Source organism: Protomyctophum bolini (genome assembly GCF_963924005.1).
Source record: "Protomyctophum bolini genome assembly, chromosome: 16".
Lineage (NCBI taxonomy): Eukaryota > Metazoa > Chordata > Actinopteri > Myctophiformes > Myctophidae > Protomyctophum > Protomyctophum bolini.
In genome coordinates this window covers 26,588,975-26,613,974 of record NC_137877.1, presented here as the reverse complement: position 1 = coordinate 26,613,974, position 25,000 = coordinate 26,588,975, and the positions used below count along the sequence as shown (strand labels likewise).

The following is a 25,000-nucleotide window of genomic DNA, read 5'->3' as shown; positions in this document are numbered from 1 at the left end:
TACTGTAGCTACTGTTCTGTCTGTTTGTCGGTCGTCTGTCTGTCGATTCAGCAGTTTGCATTATGATCCTGTGCACGCACAAACTGGAGGTCTCATGCAGTATTCTCATGTAAATCTATCCAATATACACTGCAACTTTGCCTCTGTTCCAGTCTGTTGTTTCCATTTATCCTACATGTCTGTCTGTCTGTCTGTCTGTCTGTCTGTCTGTCTGTCTGTCTGTCTGTCTGTCTGTCTGTCTGTCTGTCTGTCTGTCTGTCTGTCTGTGTCTCTCTCTCTTGCCAACATCACTCAGGCTTACAGGCTGACAAACAGGGGAGCTTAGAATTAACAACAGCTCTCTGAAAAGATGTGTGAGTGTGTTTGTGTCAGTGCGTACATAAGTGTTTGTGCGTGCGTGTGTGCGCGCAGCTGTGCACGTGTGCATGCATCAGGGGAGGTGTGTGTGTGTGTGTGTGTGTGTGATGCCGTAAGAGGACTGGAGCAGTCGATTGTCTAAAAGCCTCCCCAGTGAAACTTTTGACTTTGACAACAGTTGCATACTGACAAGACTGACAAAACTTAGACTGTGTAGAGACACTGTAGATCTCATAGCTGTTCACGGATGGACGGACGGACGGACAGACAGACATGGTGCAAAACATAGTCTGCACATACCTTAGGCCTGGTGGACACAAAAAGTATTTATGTACAGCAATGCGAGAACACAATTGGTTTCCTGAAAAGGAAAGTCCTTCATTTGCCAACAACACTGTGTACCACAGGGTTTTTATGGCCGCATGGGAATGGGAGACCGTGTAAGACATGTCACAACTGGAATAGTATTAAAAGGCAAAGGACTGTGGTCTGTCCAATATCTGGTCCTTTGTGTATGTTCGTGCCATTGATACCTTTAGTCTCTCTCTCTCTCTCTCATTATCTCAGCCTCTCTTAGACTTTACTGTTGATTTGTCCTGAAAGCCACCTTGTTGAGCTGATAGGGATTGATGGTTTAATTTGTTACAGAAAGAGCAATTTGCGATTGCGCGCGCGTGTGTGTGTGTGTGTGTGTGTGTGTGTGCGTGCGTGCGTTAGCTCTTTACAAGAGCTTTTAGCCACTGAATTGAAACAGCTGAGCTAAGCAAAGGCTGCCCCTCCATCTTTTTGCCATTATACTTTTCTCTGTGCGCGTGTCACATGTGTGTATGTGTAGTGCACATGGATATGCACACTATAGGTATTGTATGTGCTCGTACTGTACATGTGCTCACAGCTGCACTAATGTTGTCTCCATTTTACCCCCATGTCTGCCTATAGAGAGACCTACGCACGCGCGCGCGCGCGCGCACACGCGCACACACACACACCTCGATGAAAACAACTAGAAACTAAAACAACATGCCAGAACATTTTAGACAATGACCAGGAATGTTGTTTTTTAGAAATGATTCTAGTAGCCTAATATTGTCTGTGATTGACAAATTATCTGACAGTCCCAATTGCCTTCATTCCTGCAGTTCGCCCGCCTCACGCAGCACTCCAAGGGAGTTCAAACAAACACAATTATAGGCACATCCACTCTGGTCCAGGGCCTGGGGGACTAATGCATATTCCATACATGTATAGGTATAGCGGTAGACTACATGTGACATATGATCACAGCCCAGGAGCAGCAAATCTGCATCCATCATCAGCCATTGATTAATTTGACAGTAATTTATGACTACAAGTGTGTGCATGCACGCACACACACACACAGAAGGCCACATACGCAATAAATTCCATAGTTTTACATTAACACTGGGGAATTTGCTGTGTACACAAACAGGAATACGGGGAGAGGCTTAGATACACACACAATAGTATGTGCACAACTGCACATGCACGTACCCACACGCACGTGCACGCACACACACACGCACGGACACACACACACACACACACACACACACACACACACACACACACGCACGCATACAGGCACAGAACACAACAAATATGATTCCATCATGGATTATTGAACATGATTAGTCCATACAGTTAGACACAGAAACAAACGTCTGCTTCTCTCATGTGAAATCCCATCAGGACACACACATGATGGATCTGTCTGATCAGTGGCTGCAGACACATGGAGATGAATGGAGCCTTTAACCAGCCTGGACAGCCATCGCCCGTACAAAAACCATCTCTTAGATTACGGCTCACCTTTATTGGCTTAGTGGGAGAGATGGGGGCCGGGTCAGAGGTCACGGTGTGACACTAAGGAGGCAGAGACATCAGACACACATGCACGCACGCGTGCGGGCACACACACATATGCGCACACGTGCACGTGCACACGCACAAACACACGCAAACACACACACACACACACACACACACACACACACACACACACACACACACACACACACACACACACACTAAGTGCAGCTACACTCAAAACGTATTGATGTACTGTATGGGTAGACGCACACGTCCCTTGTCTGCCTATAGTGTGCGTGTGCGCGCGAACGGAAGCCAGTGAAGTGCAGCTAAAACAGGTGGTATGTGCTCTTTGAAGAATCCATTGAACTTTAGGCCTTCCTAGGCTACTTAAACTATCTAGTCTTAGCCAACTAAAAATTAACACTGGCATAAAATAAACTAAAAACATAATTCTAACCACTTGAACTGCACTTATACACAATTGTTTAGTACAAAACACTGAAGTCCTTAAACCAGAAACCTGCGCAGGGCCCAGCGTTAGCCAGTGGACAGTGGTGTCTGTGGTATGTGGACCGAGGATGATGTCACGGTCTGTGTGCTTTATAGCAGACATGCATTCATTTATACTGGAGCCCTGAGGGATCACAAAAGCCTCTCATTTCATCTAGTAGGAGTGCTACACACACACACACACACACACAAACATGCAATGCAATTGCTTCTGAAAGTACTCCGAAACAACAAGGGCAGACACAGACATGCATGCACACACATACATGTAAGCCAAGCTATGTCATATGATGGATTTTTATAAGGCCTGGAGCTTATGGGTGAATGGGCTCGGAAACATTAACTGGTTTCATAAAAGCCATACTTTTAAGAATGCTGGTTTTATGTGTTCCTGGGACCGGCTTGTATGTTGCGTCATGTTGGAGAAGTGTTCTAGGAGTTGGACATTTGTTAAATGCTGTAGCCAGTAGGATCTAAACATGACCGTGGTTCTTATATATGACTCATTTTATATTTCTCCACAACACATGTTAATTAGTCTCTTGGCACAGATGAACAGTTGTTCATGTCAACATTCTGTGCTATAGCATGGATCCTGAATCCAGGGAAAACGGGAAAACGGCAGAAATGGAGATCCCAACATTCACAACAACCACTTCCAATCTGGCTTCCTATTTTGGGCATGTCATTACAGGCAAACATTTTCACAAAACATTGAACTCATTGACTGCCAACTGCCAAGGACGACTTTTATGACTTTTTTATTGATTAAGTTAGATGGTGTTCTTCACCACCGTATGCATAGTTCTCGGTTGCTACACGATCTTTAATGTAGCGAAAACAGATCTACTATACTGTACTGTATGTGTTCCATCGTGGCATGTTGTGAGCTACCAGAACATCTATTTCCGCCATTCGACAAAGTATGAAATAGGGCTTGAGTGGACATAAATTACAATCGCATAATGTAATGTGATTTTGGAGAAGTTACTGTTGTTGTTATACGCCGCTGCCGGTTTTTTGTTGTGGCAGCCAAGCCGCTAATCCAATCCCCGGCGTCGTCTTGACTTTGAAAACAGCCTGCTTTGAAGGCGGGCCTGCCAAAAAGAGAGAGCCTTGGGATTGTCTCGCGTTCTCTCCTCTCTATCTTCTCCTGCATTCACGCTCTCATGAGGGCCCCCGTTCTGTCTGTGTCGCCTCACACATCATCTCTCTCTCTCTCTCTCTCACTCTCTTCCTCTTTGTCTCTCTCTCTCTCTTTGCTGTCATGTGTCCGTCCTTCTTTCTATCTCATTTCCTCCTCATCCCCCGTCGTCCACATCTCCCTCCCTCCTTCCCGTTTGTGCCCCTCGCTCTCTAAAAGCAGCTTAATTCTATCATCTTACGCTTGGACAGCAGTAATTACATTTATGACACAAATCCCGCCACTCGCAGCAAAATATCCCATGTGCATGCGTGTGTGTCTGAGTCTACGTATGTGCACATTTCATTTGGCACGAGTGCGGGTCATGTCTGTGCACATCGTCTACTGTATATGTGTGTGTGTGTGTGTGTGTGTGTGTGTGTGTGTGTGTGTGTGTGTGTGTGTGTGTGTGTGTGTGTGTGTGTGTGTGTGTGTGTGTGTGTGTGTGTGTGTGTGTGTGTGTGTGTGTGTGTGTGTGTGTGTGTGTGTGTGTGTGTGTGTGTGTGTGTGTGTGTGTGTGTTCACTGAGTGTGTACTCTCCATTCCCTGATAACCTAGCTAGCTTAAAACCTTTAAAGTATTACAATAGAATAGGGTTCCTTCCATCCTACCACCCAGCCATACACATTTTTGGAATGAGAGGTCTCCGTTTCTGGCGTCCGTCCATCTTTACCTCTGTGCATGTGAATCACACTGGTTCTCAACATGGAGGTCTGGGGACCCCCAGGGGTCCTTAATGGGGATCTCGGGGATCCCCAGGCTAAATGATTGATAGTTAGGGACCAAATCGACACTCCACGGGTGTGTAACTCTGAGAATCAGTTACTGTATACTGTATGAACACTGAGGATTTTACAGCGCAGATTGAGGTGCCAGGAAGGTACGCTTGGCCAATCAAATCCGGATGTCACGTTTGTGATGCTCATAAACCCATTTTAATACACAATGGCTATCTGTGGCCTAATGAGTATCAAACTAGGGGTGGGGGGTCACACCAAAGAAGGTTGGTAATCACTGGCCTATCATACAACAATTGTTCAGTTGGGTGAAATAGCCCTTAATGAACAGTGCAGTAGTGTACAAGGCACACAAGCTGCCAACTGTTATTCTGCAGAAAATGTGCGTGACCAAGACATTGATTCAGTGAAGTACAAGTCACATGTGCCTATTCAGCAATAGAAGCTGGATTATCTATACTGAATAATAATAATTAATTGCATTTTTTTAGTGCTTTTCCAAGTGCTCAAAGCGCTTTACAATGGTTCATTCATTCATACATTGGGAGGTGAAGTGGCAAATAGTCGACGCCAGCGTCCTCACTTCCCACATTCACACACCAATGGTGGCGAGCTCACACCGACCAACTCATTGGAGTCAATGTAGGGTTCCGTGTCTTGCCCAAGGACATGTAGACAGTCCTTTGTGTCATTGTTCTTTCTGCTTTGGCAATGTAAACGTTTTCTCATGCCAATAAAGCCCTTTGAATTGAATTGAATTGTGTGGACAGGAGGAGCCGGGATTCGAACCGCTGACCCATCATCACCTGCTCTACCTCCTGAGCCACAGCCGCCCACAAATATGACTTATTAAAGACACACTGTACACCAAGTGCTTAATTAGACTCATACCATCTAATGGAGCTGCCAAGTATGGAATCTGATCCGTTCAGATGCTGGTGGCAATTTTATACACAGGAAAATCCTAAAGTAACACGAGGATTCTTTACTGTGTACACACAGCTTGGTATAGTATGAAAACAGCAGCGGATTATCTTTTGAATGTGATTACATAATGCCTCAAATATTTACAATGTGGCTTCGACGTTGTGTCTTTGGCGTCCGTGATTCATGTGTTTCTGGCAGCTGGAAGCCGTGGATTATTTCTTTATGTACATTTGCGTGTTGAACCCTTCTTAGAGACCACACGCTATTAGCCAATGTTTCAAAGGCAGTGTGCATGTCACTCGAACCACTTAAACCCAGTACTTAGTTGACTGGATTTAGGGCTCTACTGTACTGTATACCCAACCCCCCTCATATCTTATAAAATAGCTAATCTACAAGTAAGCCTGTAGATATGCTGTTTTAGCGGAATATTTGCTCCAGAATAGCGGCTATGTGCCTGACATCATCATACCCGGAAGTTATTTGGGAACGCCTACACAAAACTACTTTCTGGCCTTGACAGCCCATACATCCAAACAGAAATGTCCTCGTATATCGTATAAATGAAATTAAACTCACCAACAATGGAGCTGTATAGAAAGCTTGAATTATTATAGTAATTTAGAAGCAGGTGGGACACAGGACTGATTTCCAACGAGCGTGTCCAAACTCCAATGCTCCATGCTGCTCCATGTTTTACCACTCAGTCTAGATGAGGGGGGGAGGGGGGCGTGTCCTGGTGGGAAAGTGATGCATGTGCATGCTCTCTATAGGGACGCTATGGTTCAAGTGTTCATGTGCATGCTCTCTATAGGGACGCTATGGTTCAAGTGTTCATGTGCATGCTCTCTATAGGGACGCTATGGTTCAAGTGTTCATGTGCATGCTCTCTATAGGGACGCTATGGTTCAAGTGTTCATGTGCATGCTCTCTATAGGGACGCTATGGTTCAAGTGTTCATGTGCATGCTCTCTATAGGGACGCTATGGTTCAAGTGTTCATGTGCATGCTCTCTATAGGGACGCTATGGTTCAAGTGGTTAAAGTATCAGTTTGATGTCCTTTTATACCCTTTTATACATCTGTCTAGCAGTAGAATATCTGTCCAATGAAACTATAAGTATACACTATCGAGTGCTATGTCGACATAATATGCTATCTAAATGACTTAATTTTAGCCTTTGCATACGCCTGTAAGGTCGTCGAGGCTAGGGCAAGTGCTGGTCTGTAGAGGTGGGTTTTCAGACTACGGCGTAAGATTGGGAGTGAGTCTGCAGTTCTGATCGCAATGGGACGTTCATTCCATAGTTTTGGAGCCAGAAGGGAGACGAGTCTGGGACGTGTGGAGCGTTGTTTCAGCTGTTTTAGTGAACCTGGTTTTGCCATGTAATGTATTGTTATAGCATGGTAGTGTGTCTAGAATAGGGTTTGTCTGCATCTGTTCCCTCAAGAGTAAACAAATCACATGCATGGAAGCCTGAACTTCATTATGAAGAGAACATCACAAAGACAGTGAAAAATGGATAGTAGAATCACTTGTTGTCATTGGTGAGGTATAAAGACTGTTAGGTAGTGGCTATAGTCGATCTTCTAGCCTACTTGCATAGTGTTACTTACCACTGAACATAGCGTTGTAATTTGTACGACTTCATTCACAAACTGCACCTAAAGGATGACGGACTGATGCCGCCGAGAAACACTGCCACGGGTGTTTTGGCTGAGACTCCGCGGCTGATGCAGCTGTCGGAAAATGCACTAGCTCTCCCTCCTGCCAGTAGCGTATAAAACACTAATACTAACACTAACTTTCCTCCGAGCCTTTGTTTTGAAAGTGTATAATTGCATAGAAAGTGGTCAGATCTGCCGTTTTAACACTGCCTCCGGCATCTCCTCTCGTAGAACTTGGCACATGGTGTGTGGAGTGGGCCTGAGTTGCACACACACCGTAGCGTATGCACTGACTTTTGACTCCAAGTGGGAGGCCGTGGAATCGTTTTTTAACGACGTCGTTTGCAACAGTGAACACAGCGAACAAATCGCTGCTAGGCCATGAAAACTTTCTCTCTAATTATGGTCAAGTCATTCTTTCTACACTCGTCTTTCTGTCGATCGAGCCTCCAGTAGGTCGAGCGCTTCACTCACTCACTTGAACTTTGTTCAGTTTGTTGAAATGTAGTCAATTGCAAGTGGGCCTGCTGTATGATGATCCTATAGGGGTCTTGTGGAATTGATACATAAAGTAATATTTCACAGTGTTCTTTGGGGATTGGTGTGGAAGTATGTCGAACAAAATGTACAATAAACAAAGTACATCCGTGAGTCCTACAGTATAAGACAAGTTCCCAGAGGTTGAAATTGAGTCTTTTGGCGCAGCCAGTAATGGCGTATAGACATCGACGGAACCGCAAGCTGAAGGCCGAAGGTTTGGAATAAAAAATGCAGCACACTCGCGCAGCTAAAGCACAACATTTCTCTGCTGAAAATACCCCCAAACCTCTCTGTGCTGTGTGTGTGTGTGTGTGTGTGTGTGTGTGTGTGTGTGTGTGTGTTTCTACTCGCTGCAGTGTGGGCTTAACCCAGGAAGGCCTGAAACACATGTCTGTGTCACTTTAGCGTTTAACCACATGCAATAACCATTATATTATACTTTAGCTATTGAAAAATAGCAGATCTACAAGCTCCTATAGTGTGGCACTCGGTGCTGCGCTACGAGCTTGTAGATCTTCTATTTTTTTTTTTATCGTGAACACGCAAATCTTTGAATATATATATTCTTTCACAGCCAACGTTTTTTAACTCAAATATTTGCTTCTGGGGGGTACCTGGAACAAATGGTCTTCAGATGTGGGTCCACGGCTAAATACAGATCATTCTGGGGGTCCTTGACATGAAAAGGTTTGAGCACCCACTGAAACGTTTTTCAGAAAGCTGTCAGGATTTAGAAGACATTTAGTTGAATCTGTTCTCGGGTCTCAATGGCTTAATCTGACCGTGTAGCGCTGACTCGTGACACGGAGTGGGAGGACACGGCTCATCGTGTGCAACTCGGGAGCTCACGTCCATTGCGTGCGCACGACGGCTAACGCACGTAAAAGGTCCCATTCGCTTACGAGGTCCGTGGAACCCATTCCAACAACATTATACCGCTTTCTTCTCGAAGAATGAACGCCTCAAAATGTGAAACGAACCGTTTAGTCGATAATCTTGGAGTTTTGAGAACTGCCAGCCCCGAGTGTGTGTGTGTGTGTGTGTGTGTGTGTGTGTGTGCTTGAAACGACCGTGAGCCTCTTGACTTTGGCCATTTTCCATGGAAAGACCTTTTGGTCTCATCATCTTTATAGAAATCTTCTGGTTACTGAAAAGTCATGAGCACATCATTGAAGCATCACACCAAAGCCAGTATTGCAGAGTTGGTGCTTCCTGATTTTAATTTGATTTTCAAATCAAAATAAATTGATACATGCACGCACGAACGCACACGTGCATGCACGCGCACACACACACACACACACACACACACACACACACACACACACACACACACACACACTCCTGTCATTTGCTGCCCATCTCCTGTCGCTCAGCAGCACACTCAAATTATTCATGTGCATAAATTCCGTGTCCATTACTATCCAAGGGCTGGTGTGTGTGTGTGTGTGTGTGTGTGTGTGTGGGGGGGGGGGGGGGCTTGCGGGGGTGAGTATGTGTGTGTTTGCTTAATGACTATTTAAATGGATGTGGAAGTCACATCAGTCCTCTGATCTGGTCTGCTGTGACACATGCGCGCACGCACACACACACACACACACACACACACACACATTGGTGTGTGCGCTGTGAATCATTAGGTAAAGTGATGCAGGTCCAACTATCATGAATCACAGACGCATCGTATCGACAAGCTGCGGCAAGCATGGAATCCCAATCCTGTGTGGATGTGGGTGTGTGGGGGCGTGTCCCGCTTGGCAGCCAGCCCGGTATCCTTTGCCCCCCATTTCTCTCTGTCATTCCCTCCTCCTCTCACTTCATTCAGCGCTCTGCTCCTGCCTCCCTCGCCCGTTGCTCTCCCTCCCAAGATGATTTTCCGGAGTGGACTTCTATTTGCTTATCTCCCTCTATTCATTTTTCATTCCTCCACCCCTTCCCTCCCCTCGCTCACTGCCTGTCACCACACACCACACCAGACCTCTCAATGTACGCATACACCTGTTTGCACACAGACAAACACACACAGGTTAAATGCACGCACACAAATACCAAAAGAGAGAAGCTTGCTCACACATAGAAACGCATGCACATATTTAAAGGTGAACCTCCTACTCACACAGACACACACACACACACACACACACACACACACACACACACACACATGCACGCACACACCTTGTATTGCCTGCATCCACTGCGGTGCTTTAGTGTTGCATGGCGCATGTCTCGGCTACAGAATGGCTGTATTTCAGCTACAACCTCCACTCATCATCACCTCCACTGAGTACCTGCATCATCCATCCATCCATCCTCCATTCCTCATTATGCTGTTTTGTGTACCTACGTGCTTCCCTTCCTGTTTCCCTGCTTGCATCCTACTTCCCTGCCTCCGCCCATACAACAAAAATGACATCTACAAACTCACAACTATGTGTTATTATTTCCAAGTACAGAAGAAAAATGTGTATATATATATATATATATATATATATATATATATATATATATACATACATATATATGTATATAATATCCCGCACACTGTCTTCACTTCCAGCTTGATGAAGGTCTGAACAACCCAAACGTTGCTCAATAAAATGCTGTAAGTGAAGACAGTGGGCGGGATTCCATCTTTTTCTACTATTTTGAAAGTATAAAATTATTAAATGCGGCCTAATTTGGCCATAGTACATTATTTATTTAATTTACTGGTACCGGTCATTGTCATTCCTGTGCAATTTTTGTTTACAATGGCCAAAATATTCATAGGGCTGAAGTGGGTAATGTATGTTTAGTAATAATAATAATATTCATAGGGCTGAAGTGGGTAATGTATGTTTAGTAATAATAATAATATTCATAGGGCTGAAGTGGGTAATGTATGTTTAGTAATAATAATAATATTCATAGGGCTGAAGTGGGTAATGTATGTTTAGTAATAATAATAATATTCATAGGGCTGAAGTGGGTAATGTATGTTTAGTAATAATAATAATATTCATAGGGCTGAAGTGGGTAATGTATGTTTAGTAATAATAATAATATTCATAGGGCTGAAGTGGGTAATGTATGTTTAGTAATAATAATAATATTCATAGGGCTGAAGTGGGTAATGTATGTTTAGTAATAATAATAATATTCATAGGGCTGAAGTGGGTAATGTATGTTTAGTAATAATAATAATATTCATAGGGCTGAAGTGGGTAATGTATGTTTAGTAATAATAATAATATTCATAGGGCTGAAGTGGGTAATGTATGTTTAGTAATAATAATAATATTCATAGGGCTGAAGTGGGTAATGTATGTTTAGTAATAATAATAATATTCATAGGGCTGAAGTGGGTAATGTATGTTTAGTAATAATAGTAATATTCATAGGGCTGAAGTGGGTAATGTATGTTTAGTAATAATAGTCCGCCTCCCATGTTTAGTAATAATAATAATCCAAAATCCAAATTTACAAAGTAACTAGTAACTAAAGGTGTCAAATAATACATGTAGTGGAAATGCAGTGGAGAGTAAAAGTAAAAGTACTGAGATGTAGTGGAGTAGAAGTAAAAGTTTTTGATTTACCTCAAAACTGTAGAGTACTTAAGTAAATGTACTTACTTTCCACCACTGAACCGTAGTGGGTGTGTCGGAATGCCCCCCCTCCCCCCCTCCTCGCCGCCTGCCTCCCTGCCTCTATATGGTCCCCAGTGTGCTTGTGGTGATGGATGGAGGGGAGTGGCAGAGGAAGCAGACCTCACATCCATCATAAGCTCAGCAGCAGCACAGTTCAAACCAAACTTCATCTCTCTATTGCTCACGCTTCGCCCCGCAGAGTTTCAGGCCTGCTTGACTCAACAGCCAGCCTCCTTGCTACCTTGCTGTTTATCTCCGAGTATACAAAATGTACATTTGTACACTCTCAGAGCTACACGTGGACGAAGTAACACTTAGATCAACTACAAATGATTCCTAAGCATGGGAGAGATGGGTCAAATGCGGAGAACAAATCTCTCAGCAATGTATGTGACAAATAGTAGGACTTGAACTTTACCTTTAACTTGAGTATTTTACTAGTTGGTGGACAAAATTACTAGGCTGTTTTCCAGCCTGGTGCGCTGCGTTCTGTGGATTTGTTTTGTCACTTTGCTCCTGACAAAACAAATTCACGGAACACAGCGTATCAGGTTGGAAACTATGCAGGCTACAAAATGACATGATTGAGGAAAAAGCATATTTTGAGTGGCCATGACTTAATACTTGCTTTTTCACCATGATTTCTTATTTATTACTCAGATATTTTTTGTGGAATGTGTGTGATTTTTATTTTTATGTTAAAAGTGCCCAAACCAGGCCAGACGGGACAGGCATGTTGAGCTGCCTGGGCCAACACTGCATGGCCACATCCTATGATGTCGACAGACCCCCGTTTTGTTCCATGCAAAATGGTTCCTAATGTCTTTTGGACAAACAGCTTTGTGTATACTTAGCTGGAATAATAGCCCACGGCAGTAAGTGATACATTTGGCCAAGTGCGTGTATTTAGGGGAGAAATAACAAAGAACATTTTAACTTTAAGCTCCCTGGCTCCTGTTTTCAAACTCAGTCTTTGGCCCGACAGCAAATGGGCCATGATGAAAAGCACACCGTGGCTACACCGCCAACCAGTGGGATATGCAGTATCTTAAAGCCTTTCTGGACGGGAACCCGTTTTGGTGTTTTAACTAAGCATTATGTTATACTTTAGCTATTGAAAAATAGCAGATCTACAAGCTTGTGGCGCGCTACAAGCTTGTAGGTCTTGAAAATGCGGCACAAATCTTTGAATATATATATATAGAGTGAACGTTTTTTTAATTTCGACGTCAGGCCTGAATGGGTAAAAGAAACCAATACTGCAATATAGAAGTAGTCCATTACAAGTAATAGTCCGGAATTCAAAATGTGCTTGAGTAAAAGTACAAAAGTATTGACAACCAAATGTACTTAAAGTACCAAAAGTGAAAGTAGTCATTATGCGGAATGTTCCGTTTCAAGTTTTAAAATGTATAAAGATTGTTTGAAAATAGCCGATCTACAAGCGTTGATTGACATTGATTGATTGACATTGCTCAGGGTGTTAAAGTAGGTTTTGTAATCATAATCCAAATCTAAAAAGTAACTACTGTAGTAACTAAAGCTTTCAAATAGTAAAAGTACAATATTTGAATCCGAGATGATGTGGAGTAGACTAGAAGTAAAAGTAATGGGAATTGAAAATAACAATAAAAACCTTGGAATTGTACTTAAGTACAGTACTTGTATTTGGTTACTTCACACAGACTGAGGATCTCTCTCCTCCCCCAGGTCCGTCCCCTCCCACTGAGCTGGGCCCCACCCTGGGCCTGAAGAAGTCCAGCTCCCTGGAGAGCCTCCAGACGGCCATGTCGGAGGTCAGCCGCAAGAACGAGCTCCTCCCCTTCCACCGCCCGCGCCCTAATATGGTCAGAGGGCGGGGCTGCAACGAGAGCTTCCGGGCGGCCATCGACAAGTCCTACGACGGCCCGGCCGAAGATGACGACGGTAAGACGGGCGAACAGAGGGTAGGGTTTCGGCATGCATGGATATATGCTTGTGTGCGCGCCTTTTATAAATGCATATCTGCAAAGAAGAAAGGCCTGCAACACAAGAAGTATTTTCGGCTTCTTAATGTGGGCTGCAGAAATGGAACCTCAGTTTCAAGAAAAGAGCCTCTGAATCTACACAGTTGAATGTCGGGGAGGGATTTTTCAAAGCTGCTCGGGGGGCACAGACAGACAAAGGTAATGTCTGTGCTAGCGAAAATAAGGCTGAGGGCCTCCTAGACAAAGGAGAGATGTTTCACCTGTGAGCCTTGTGAGTGGTAAGCACTTTTTTTCCCAGCACAGGCTTATGCAAATAGGTCCTGGTTTATAGCCCGAATTTGAATGAACGCTAATAGAGAGGGGAAAGGAATTGACAGAAATACAGCTCTCCCGGAGCGAGCCGCCGAAAAATCCCCTTGAATTCAATCTCTGCCTCTAATCTATACCATACAAAGGCAGACACAAATGAATAAACATGGTTCCTAGAACTGGGCTTTTATTTGTTATTCGTTATTCACAATCTTTATATAATTTATTTCCTGGAGGGTCAGGGTTCTCTCTACGCTATACAGCGTGGGTTTATACTTCCAACGAACGGGGGTGCAGCGCGCCACACATAGCCGGTCTACGAGGCGCGTTGTGAACTGGTAGATTGGCTATTTTAGGAACACATTTCACATTATCCGCAGCTCACTGGTGTCCGTCAACACCACGATAATGAGTCAGGTGACTTGACTCATACAGGGTAGAAGTAATGGGACATGTCAACATGCAGCCAGCACGCATGCATGTGCGCACACACACACACACACACACATGCGCACACACACACACACACACACACACGTGCGCACACACACACACACACACATGCGCACACACACACACACACACACACGCGCGCGCACGCGCAAACACCCGCGCACACACACACACACACACACTCGCACACACACACACACACACACTGATCATGTTCATATGCACACAAACACAGAGCAATCCTGTCTGTCACCGTTTTTATAAAAAGTTCGCACTTTGAAAGCTGTTGTTAATTGACATGGCACAGTTCTCTGAAACATATATTCTCTCTCTCTCTCTCTACATGTGCACACGCACACACGCGTGCGCAGCCGCACATACACACACACACACACACACACACACACACACACACACACACACACACACACACACACAGGTCTCCATTTTGAAGTAGGAATGCAGACGGAGTGGGTTATGTTTGTCGTGTTGGACTGATGACTCTTTAAGCCTTGAGATGGTGCACTGGCTGCATAAGAAACCCTATCTCACAGAAATTTGTACATGTATTTGACATATATGTGACATATGACATATGCCACTGAAATCCTCACCATAGACTGACGGAGGGGTGCCGTCTCTAACGAACTGGAGCCATGGGAGACGGCACCGAGCGGCCCGTCAGGGCTGCGTTGTGAAGTTCTGTAGAGCCGACTCTGAGTTGTAACCCCACATGGACAGAATAGAAAATAATGTCAAACCCGACCTCACCCAGCCCCAACCAGCCACGGTGCAATAGCACTTCCGTGCTAGTGAAAGCCATGCTTTCCGACTGTTTTGACCGTCGTGGTCAAAACAGTAGTAGTGTCATATGTACGGATTTTGGGGTTTACTAGTCGTGTATGTACGGAATTGCAATTCCGTACATATTTACGTATTTCTGTGAGATCGGGTTGGCATAAGATAACACGTGTACGCACACACGCACGCATAAATAGTAATACAAATGTGCGTGGAATGGATCACTGCTGTGGACATTGCTTCAAAGTTTGAATGGTTTTGCATCATGGAGGACACACACACACACGCACACACACACACACACACACACACACACACACACACACACACACACAATGTATTTGTATTGCTTGTCTTTTTATTTTCTCTGGTAATTGACATCTAAATGAAGCTGGTCCTCTATTCCAATAAAGCATTTTAATTTGGTGTGGTTATCTTCCAAGCTCTGACAGGTGGTGTTTGAAAAAGCGGGTCTGCTAATTAAACATCTTCCTTCCCTGTTTACGTGTGTGTGCGTGCGTGCGTGCGCGCGTGTTTCTGCTGTCATCACGTGTCATACAATCTGTGTGTGTGTGTGTGTGTGTGTGTGTGTGTGTGTGTGTGTGTGTGTGTGTGTGTGCGTGCACACGCGTGTGATAATGGTCATTTCCAGGCCATGCCTCCACTCTGTCTAACAAGTATTGACGCGTCACAACTTACTCATCTAACATTTTCCAGTCTTTAATAACGGTTAATTTACTGGAAAGTTATTAATTCCGCTCTTTTGAATAAAGCTGTGTGCATGTGCGTGCACACGTTTGTGTTTGTGTGTGTTTGCATCCACAACTATCTGAATTCATAGGGTAATCACGATTGTGACATTAAAGAAATCTCACCTCTTTTGACCCTGCACTTTATGATATTAAAGCCACTGCAGATAAACAGTGTTACTGTCCTGCTAATTGTATACTGTGCTACAATCCAGAATCTCAAAATTGATTTCAACATTTCTCCGTTGTCTTCTCTTGCAGGGCCAGCTGGCTCCTAGTTACATTTAGATAATGTATGCACTCTCTGCCTTATATTGTGACCAGGCTTTTCTCAGATGAGTAAGCCTGGGACCGAGGCTACGTTTAGAGGGGAAAGACTCAATCAATTATCTCGTGAAACTCTGGTTTAACAGTCTAAATGTCCTTTCAAACGTGCAGTGATTTAACGCGCCTATAGTTCATTTTCAATGAGACCTGCGTTTATTTCTGTACGTGCGGAGAAGTCGAAGGGCAACATCACAAGTGTATTTACGTGGGCAGGGTCCTGTGAAATTGTCGCGCGCGTGCTCGTTTAGTGCACACGTCCGCGACTCACCACACCTGGATTCTGTTTAGCTTTGTTGCACTCCTCTTGAGCAGACCTGGAGGAGACCTGTCGTTGATCCAGGCGACAACGTGTGTGTTCATCGCTGCCCGTTGAAAGGACATTAAGTGTTAATATGTCTCTTTTCATCTTGGTCAGACGACGGCACGGACCAGAGTTCGGGCAGGGACACCCCCGCCAGCAGCTCGTCCCGCCAGGGAGCGCCGGGGGAGGACGGGGCGGAGGTCAAGGACAAGAAGGACAAGAAGAAGAAGGTCAAGGCCAAGAAGGACAAGAACAAAGGGAAGGGCAAGGAGAAGAAGGAGAAACCCGAGGAGGTGGACGAGCCAGAGAAGAAGAACAAGAAGAAGGGCTTCGCTCTGCTGAGGTACGTGTGTGTGTGTGTGTGTGTGTGTGTGTGTGTGTGTGTGTGTGTGTGTGTGTGCGCACGCGACTCGTACGCATGTGCTCGCGTGTGCCTGTATCTGTGCTACACTGGGTTGGGACCCTTCTGTATACTGTAGGTCACGGTCACATTTAATGGGTTTAATGGTTTTATTTTTTGTTTCCTACATTTTATTTTCAATTATTATTATTTCAAAAGATTTAAAAAAAAACTGTCATGGTAAAATCTAAGAAAAATCTAAGCAATTCCATAAATTAGAAAAAAAGAACTATGTGCTGCTCTGCAATTGCAAACATGTGAGCCATGAAACCTCTGCTACAGACTTCTCTAATGAACCACTGTCCGCATCTGTGCAGCTTTCTGGCCCTGATAAGGCCTCCCTATTCCCCCTGCCTCTCTCTCTTTCTGTAACTCTCTCGTTCACCTCGCCCTCACCTCCTTTCCTTTACTTTTCTTAAGTGCCCCTCTCTCTCTCCCTCTCTCTCTCTCCCTCTCTCTGCCGCTTCAATGTACAGTAATAGTGTTAAAAGTATGAAAGGAGAGCAAAGAGGTATTTGTCCAGTCATGTACCCCCCCCCCCCTCTCTCTCCCTCCTCTCCATCTCGTTCCACCTCTTAATATGAAAATGCTGGCCTGTTTGAACTGGTTGAAATGAGAGGGGATAGATGAGAGAGGGTCATGGAATAGTGGAGGAGGTGCACTCCGGTCGTTGAGTTAATACTTCCTTCTTGCAGGTTGTGGATCAGACCGAGACCATTTTTAATCATTAAAAACTAAATGTTGGGACACCAAAGAATGTGTCCGTGACCCACAAATAGGTCTGGAGCCATTGTTTGGGAACCAGTGTGACAGAGAGATGGAACAGAAACTACAGGAAGGAGAGTGAAAATAGGTTTTTCTTTTAAACCCCGTTTAGACCTGAGGCCGATTAAATAAAAAAACGCCTTCTGAATCCTCAGATTTTAATTCTTAATTTTCAAAAAGAAAATATGTTGATCCTATGTCTTAATCAACAGTTTTATGTATGCAGAAATGTAGATATAGTCGGTTGAGCAGTGGAGGATTTGGTCATTAACTTGACACACACACACACACACACACACACACACACACACACACGCACACACACACGCAAACACACGGGTAGAAAATCTATTTCTGCCGCATAAGTTATCCTCAGAAAAAGAAAGGTTGTATTCAAATAATTGAGGGGGTTGGGGGGGTGACATTCATAAGTCGTCGTATCTATCCATCCAGCCATTCATTAATCCATCTAAATTTCCCTCTCTTTGCTCTCGGTTAAGTCAATTTAGCGCGATTATGAAGTGCGGCTTAGGTGTGGAGCTCCATTCTCACGCTCCAGTGCACCTCAAAGACCGTTCTTCACCACCGTGTAGCAACGCTTCCATTCAGCGCCACATAATCACTCACTAATGAGAGAGAGAGAGGGAGAGGGGGAGAGAGGGGGGGGAGAGGGGGAGAGAGGGGGGGGGAGAGGGGGAGAGGTGCTGAAGAAAAGTAAGAAGAATAGGAAAGGAAAAGAGGTGAGGGTGAGAGAGAGAGATTTACAGTAAGAGAGGGAGGCCTTATCAGGGCAAGAAAGCTGCACTGGACCTTGTCAATTATGCCAAATTAGTCTATATTGGTCTAATTATCCACTATTTCACCTTAAGTAACATGCAATTCTGGGACATAATCGTCGTGATTAAAATGCTGTCTGAAGTCTGAAACGCTGGAACTGTGCTGTTATTTATTTCTCCCCCCTGTGTGTTCTGGTTCACATAGACGTGCTCTGTGTTGTACTGTGTGTGTGTGTGTGTGTGTGTGTGTCTCCAACCCAAAGATGTGTATCTGTGTAATGAGCATGTACCATACCATTCCGGATGCAATGTAGTGAAGAAATAAATGGAGCTTATGTTAAAGGGCAAGAGAAGGACAACATCAAAATGGCCATTGGAACAGCTCACCCCATTCACTCTGTGTGTGTGTGTGTGTGTGTGTGTGTGTGTGTGTGTGTGTGTGTGTGTGTGTGTGTGTGTGTGTGTGTGTGTGTGTGTGTGTGTGTGTGTGTGTGTGTGTGTGTTAAGAGAGAGTATTTGTGAGAGGTAGAGAGAGAATGGAGGTTGTTGGGCGGAAATTGGGGAGCCAGAAGGTTGTTGGTTTGATCCCCATGCTGCTCCTCCTTGTATAGTGGACAAAGTGTCCTCGAGCAAGACAATGAACCCATAACTGCTCCTGGAGAGCAAGTCAGTTCCTTTCACAGTTCCTTGCCGTGGATATGTGTGAATGTGAAACACACGTACTGTAGTAATGTTAATGTGCTTTGGATAAAAGGCGCTGTAGAAGTGCAGGCCATTTAAGTGCAGACCATTCACACATGGGCAGATATGGCATTAAAGATAATCACATAGAGCAGTTTTATGGATCATTTTAAGCACCTCGGTCTGGAAATTGGGGCGCCACTCTCAAGAGTGCTCCTTTGTGTACCGTGCGTGCGTGCCATACTGGGAGTGTTAGAAGAAGGCCCACAGTGTGTTTGGTGTTGAGGGAACATGCGATGCGAAGATGCGATGGTCCGACATGCGCTGCTCCCGTGCTTGCGGTTATGGTTGGGTTAGGGATTGAGGTTTTGGATCAATAGTATGTCGGAACTGGATATTGTCATAATATGTCATAATAATATAAATATCGGATCTGGAGTGGAGTGTTAATTTCACTATGGTGTGTATGAATGGTGGCTTGGCTAGCACGACTCTGGACTGCTTCCATCCAGATCCAGGGTCTGTGGAGGCAGCTTTGATCTTGCTCAGACGAAAGCTCTACAGTGAAAAACGTCAACGTGTGTGTGTGTGTGTGTGTGTGTGTGTGTGTGTGTGTGTGTGTGTGTGTGTGTGTGTGTGTGTGTGTGTGTGTGTGTGTGTGTGTGTGTGTGTGTGTGTGTGTGTGTGTGTGTGTGTGCGCGCGTGTGCATGTGCGTGTGCGTGCGCGTGTGTGATCATGTGTCTGTTAAGTAATTACTTCACCAAGGGCAACGAAATGAGACTGCTGTTTCTGTTTTTACAAACTCTTGGACTCTTTTTGGGAGGATGTCTAGTAGTCTACACAAGGTCTTTTGATCTTGTCGGGGTATTAGTGATGGTGTCTTGCTGGCAGAGACCTAGACACCGGTGGAACATCCCCGTCTTGAATCTATTGCCCTGTGAATGCACAGTGTCGCATATAGTTCATCTGTTTACTCGCTAGAGTTGAGGCTCAACTCTACTTCATCACATGGCTGTGCTAAAACGCATGTGCTCTCACGCACGCACACACACAGAGACACACAAAATGAAAATGTGCTTCTCGCAAAGATAGAAATATGCACGCAGCGCGCACACACACAGTTACCATTCAAATCATATTTTTACATGGCAACGTTCTGCTCCGACACTGGAAATAGATTCTGTCTCCATGGAGATGGTGAAAGAATCGCTACCACTAAAGCCAGTAGGAGACCATTATGGTTTGTCAACCATGTTAGTTTCATGTCAAACCCATTTACCCATCATTCAGACGGATCAACAAGAAGAACATTATTTACAGCTACCTGTGTTCTTGTTATGATATCATTATCTCGTTATGTGGAGTACATTCACATGGTGACTGTTTGGTTTGGGGAAATGTATTTGTACAGACAACGCTTGTGGGACTAGACCTCTAATCATGCACCACTATCAGTAGTGGTTTTGAAGCTTGATCTTAAAAAATGAACAAGAACCAAGGACACGTTTAGCCATTATTTTATAATTTAGCTCTTGATGTATTGATTATTTATTAATCGTGAAAACGTGTGTGAATCTTTGAATATATATATTCTTTCCCAGCTAACAAGTTTTTAACTTCTTTGCTTATGGGGGGTCCCTGGCTCACCCCATTCACTCTGTGTGTGTGTGTGTGTGTGTGTGTGTGTGTGTGTGTGGCTTGTGTGTGTGTGTGTGTGTGTGTGGCTGGAACAACGTATTTTCAGATGGGGGTCGGCGGCCAATTACATTTTCAGTGATGTAAATGTAATGAGTCCCAGGATGCAGGGATGGTCTTTTAGATGAGTCCCAGGGACATTTTATGAGTCCCACTTCAACGACATTAGGAGTCATATTTTGCCATTTTTACAAATTGCAGCATTTAACTCCCATTTCATTTTATATGGTTATAATGTGGTTATATTCGTGTAGAAAACAGAAGAATAAATGATTATTATAACTAAAGCTAGCAAAATAAAGTAGAATAAAAAACAGTACAGTAGTGCATCCAGTGGATGCAGAGGTCGTTTTATTGCGTCCCTTAACTATTAACTGCGTTTTGGGATGCAAAATGCACCCTATTTTAATCTCTGCATTTTTGACATCTCTTCGTCTTTCAAGTCTTTGACATGTTTGAGAACCACTGATATAGAAACGCGGGTCTTTCAGAAAACTGTCATGAGTTAGAAGAGATTTGTAGAATCTGAAACTCAGGTCTCAATGGGTTAAACCTTGATGGATACACCTGTTTCAAAGCTGATTTTTATATATTGTTTATTCGGAAGCCGTTAATCAGCACCATTGTGTTGTCATTGTAATCACAGACACTGAAGCCAGGCAGTGTGAATAATATCTAGAATGATTCTGTTTAAAGTGGACAGCTGGCTGGGATGAGCCTGCTATCTGGACTGCTGCCACCTGCCAATCAACGCTGTCAGTCATGTGTATGTGTAGTGTATGTGCACATGAGTGCACATACACTACGTGTGTGTGTGTGTGTGTGTGTGTGTGTGGCGTGTTTTTGCGTGCGTGCTTGTGCCACCGTGTGCGAGTTTGTAACTTCCCTCACTGGCATCATGAATATTCATGAGGCGTTGAAATGTGATTGGTCACACAGTCAGATGGGTGTCAGAGACAGTTAGAGCCACGTTAGCGTGAATCTACAGCACATGTGTTTGTTTCCCTCTATAGAGCTGTGTCTGTGTGGGTGGGTAGGTGTTTCCCTCTATAGAGCTGTGTCTGTGTGGGTGGGTAGGTGTTTCCCTCTATAGAGCTGTGTCTGTGTGGGTGGGTAGGTGTTTCCCTCTATAGAGCTGTGTCTGTGTGGGTGGGTAGGTGTTTCCCTCTATAGAGCTGTGTCTGTGTGGGTGGGTAGGTGTTTCCCTCTATAGAGCTGTGTCTGTGTGGGTGGGTAGGTGTTTCCCTCTATAGATCTGTGTCTGTGTGGGTGGGTAGGTGTTTCCCTCTATAGAGCTGTGTCTGTGTGGGTGGGTAGGTGTTTCCCTCTATAGAGCTGTGTCTGTGTGGGTGGGTAGGTGTTTCCCTCTATAGAGCTGTGTCTGTGTTGGTGGGTAGGTGTTTCCCTCTATAGAGCTGTGTCTGTGTTGGTGGGTAGGTGTTTCCCTCTATAGAGCTGTGTCTGTGTGGGTGGGTAGGTGTTTCCCTCTATAGAGCTGTGTCTGTGTTGGTGGGTAGGTGTTTCCCTCTATAGAGCTGTGTCTGTGTGGGTGGGTAGGTGTTTCCCTCTATAGAGCTGTGTCTGTGTGGGTGGGTAGGTGTTTCCCTCTATAGAGCTGTGTCTGTGTGGGTGGGTAGGTGTTTCCCTCTATAGAGCTGTGTCTGTGTGGGTGGGTAGGTGTTTCCCTCTATAGAGCTGTGTCTGTGTGGGTGGGTAGGTGTTTCCCTCTATAGAGCTGTGTCTGTGTGGGTGGGTAGGTGTTTCCCTCTATAGAGCTGTGTCTGTGTGGGTGGGTAGGTGTTTCCCTCTATAGAGCTGTGTCTGTGTGGGTGGGTAGGTAGGTGTTTCCCTCTATAGAGCTGTGTCTGTGTGGGTGGGTAGGTGTTTCCCTCTATAGAGCGTCGCAGTCCCGCCCCCTTTCATGACGACGCCAGGCCCAGGAAATAGTTTCAACTGTAATATAGTTACAACTGTAATACAAATAAAGTAAATTTATGTCAATAAACAGTCTAGAAAACAAAACCAAGTATCAAGTAGTGCAAGTCAACCCACGTGAGCTGCAACTGGCCGCGGCCCTCATCAAGTCACCTTTCGCACAATGTGGCCCTTGCCCCAAAATGAGTTTGACATCCCTGGTCTATAGGGTTGTGTCTAGGTGGGTGGGTGGGTTTCTGAATGGGTCTATAGGGTTGTGTCTAGGTGGGTGGGTGGGTTTCTGAATGGGTCTATAGGGTTGTGTCTAGGTGGGTGGGTGGGTTTCTGAATGGGTCTATAGGGTTGTGTCTAGGTGGGTGGGTGGGTTTCTGAATGGGTCTATAGGGTTGTGTCTAGGTGGGTGGGTGGGTTTCTGAATGGGTCTATAGGGTTGTGGGTGGGTGGGTTTCTGAATGGGTCTATAGGGTTGTGTCTAGGTGGGTGGGTGGGTTTCTGAATGGGTCTATAGGGTTGTGTCTAGGTGGGTGGGTGGGTTTCTGAATGGGTCTATAGGGTTGTGTCTAGGTGGGTGGGTGGGTTTCTGAATGGGTCTATAGGGTTGTGTCTAGGTGGGTGGGTGGGTTTCTGAATGGGTCTATAGGGTTGTGTCTAGGTGGGTGGGTGGGTTTCTGAATGGGTCTATAGGGTTGTGTCTAGGTGGGTGGGTGGGTTTCTGAATGGGTCTATAGGGTTGTGTCTAGGTGGGTGGGTGGGTTTCTGAATGGGTCTATAGGGTTGTGGGTGGGTGGGTTTCTGAATGGGTCTATAGGGTTGTGTCTAGGTGGGTGGGTGGGTTTCTGAATGGGTCTATAGGGTTGTGTCTAGGTGTGTGGGTGGGTTTCTGAATGGGTCTATAGGGTTGTGTCTAGGTGTGTGGGTGGGTTTCTGAATGGGTCTATAGGGTTGTGTCTAGGTGTGTGGGTGGGTTTCTGAATGGGTCTATAGGGTTGTGTCTAGGTGTGTGGGTGGGTTTCTGAATGGGTCTATAGCAGGGGTAACCAACCGGGGGTTCGCGATCTACCGGTAGCTCGCGGGAACGTTTCCAGTCGATCGCGAAGTGTCAGACAGACCCATTGGAATAATGTCAGTGCCGCTCGTCACATGCAAATTAATTTTGAGCAGAGCGCTGTGGCTCTGAGTTTGAGAATAGACCCCATCGTCCAAGGGTGTGTGTGCGTGTGTGGTGGGGTGGTGGTATCTTAGCAACACTGAATGATCTGTCCCATTGGTCGTGTGCTCGTATCATGAGCCAATGGCTGCAGCTCTGAGCTTCCCAGACCCAGGTTCACATCTCAACTATTCTACACTACGTCATGCCGTAAAGAGAACTGACAGGTCAGCCACAGGGCTGCTACCATATTAGCAGCTGTGAGCGCTCTTCTCTTCTCGTGAAGAAAGCAGGACAGAGTTGTCAAATAAATCCCGCCGTCATTCATACTGTATTTATTCTCCGACCCGACATTAAAATACGGAACAACGTGCGTTCATTACGGGCTCGTGACAGGCTGCAGACACAGAGTTGGGACTACTAGCCGATAGCGCCGCTGCTACTTCAGTTTTCGTTGTTCGTTGTTATATTTTTTATTATTGGGATTTGATCATTGATGCAAATTCTAAACATATGGATGCAGCTGCAGAAGTTGTGTTGCTTAAAGGAATGCATAGTTGCGTTCTCCTCAACTGCTGCGCAGCAACAACAAAAATATAAAAATGAGAAAAATATACTGAATATACCAGTCTGCAATGCAAACTAATAGGCGAGTGCACTCCAGGGCATATGCAAAGGGAAAGAATGACTTCTGTCCGTGACAATAATCAACGCTACAGTTTGAATTATGTACACATGCACACATAGAGCAAAAAATATGAAATATGAAAACTTGTTGAAGTACAACGCATGAGTCAAGTAGCTGCTTTCCTTTCCTCTTTACTGAGCCTACTGTCATTGAACTGCTGTCCGATAAAATGCAGGATGTGTTTGCATTAACTTCAGATATTTAAATGGAGATTATTGGATTAGTAAGTGACTGTCACCTGCAGGTCAGAGCTAAAGAGAAGGAATTTTGGTATCTTGTGAGCAGAGAATGGCCTTTTCACAAATGAAAATAATAAAATCTAGAATCTAGAAAATAGAACGTATGACTGACTCACATCTTAATGACACCCTCAGACTGGCAATCACTAAATATGATTTCAAAACGCTTGCAGATAAAGTTCAGTCACAGCAGTCTCATTAAAGGTGGGCTGACCCTGAGAGTATGTCACCATATCTGTGCAAATATATATGGTCATGTTATGCCTATGTCATTTGAACATCTGCCAATGTGAATATTCATTGAAATGAGAAACAAAATATTTCTAATACTAATTATTTCTAATTTGTCTTAATATTATTTGACATTGATAATATAACTTACT

The 25,000-nt window shown here is 44.7% G+C and overlaps 1 protein-coding gene across 9 annotated transcripts in view; it reads left to right on the top strand.

Moving 5' to 3' along the window:
- Positions 1-25,000, top strand: part of LOC308331256 (partitioning defective 3 homolog B-like) — a 333,652-nt gene that overhangs the window by 166,645 nt on the left and 142,007 nt on the right. For all 9 annotated transcript variants that reach the window (XR_013965561.1, XR_013965562.1, XR_013965563.1 and 6 more), the window contains 2 exons: positions 13,094-13,309; positions 16,405-16,633. Coding sequence is in view for 2 of the 9 variants with exons in the window: in XM_080786585.1 (XP_080642711.1) it covers positions 13,094-13,309; positions 16,405-16,633 (445 nt within the window). In the remaining 7 variants the exon portion in view is untranslated. The remainder of the gene's footprint in view (positions 1-13,093; positions 13,310-16,404; positions 16,634-25,000) is intronic.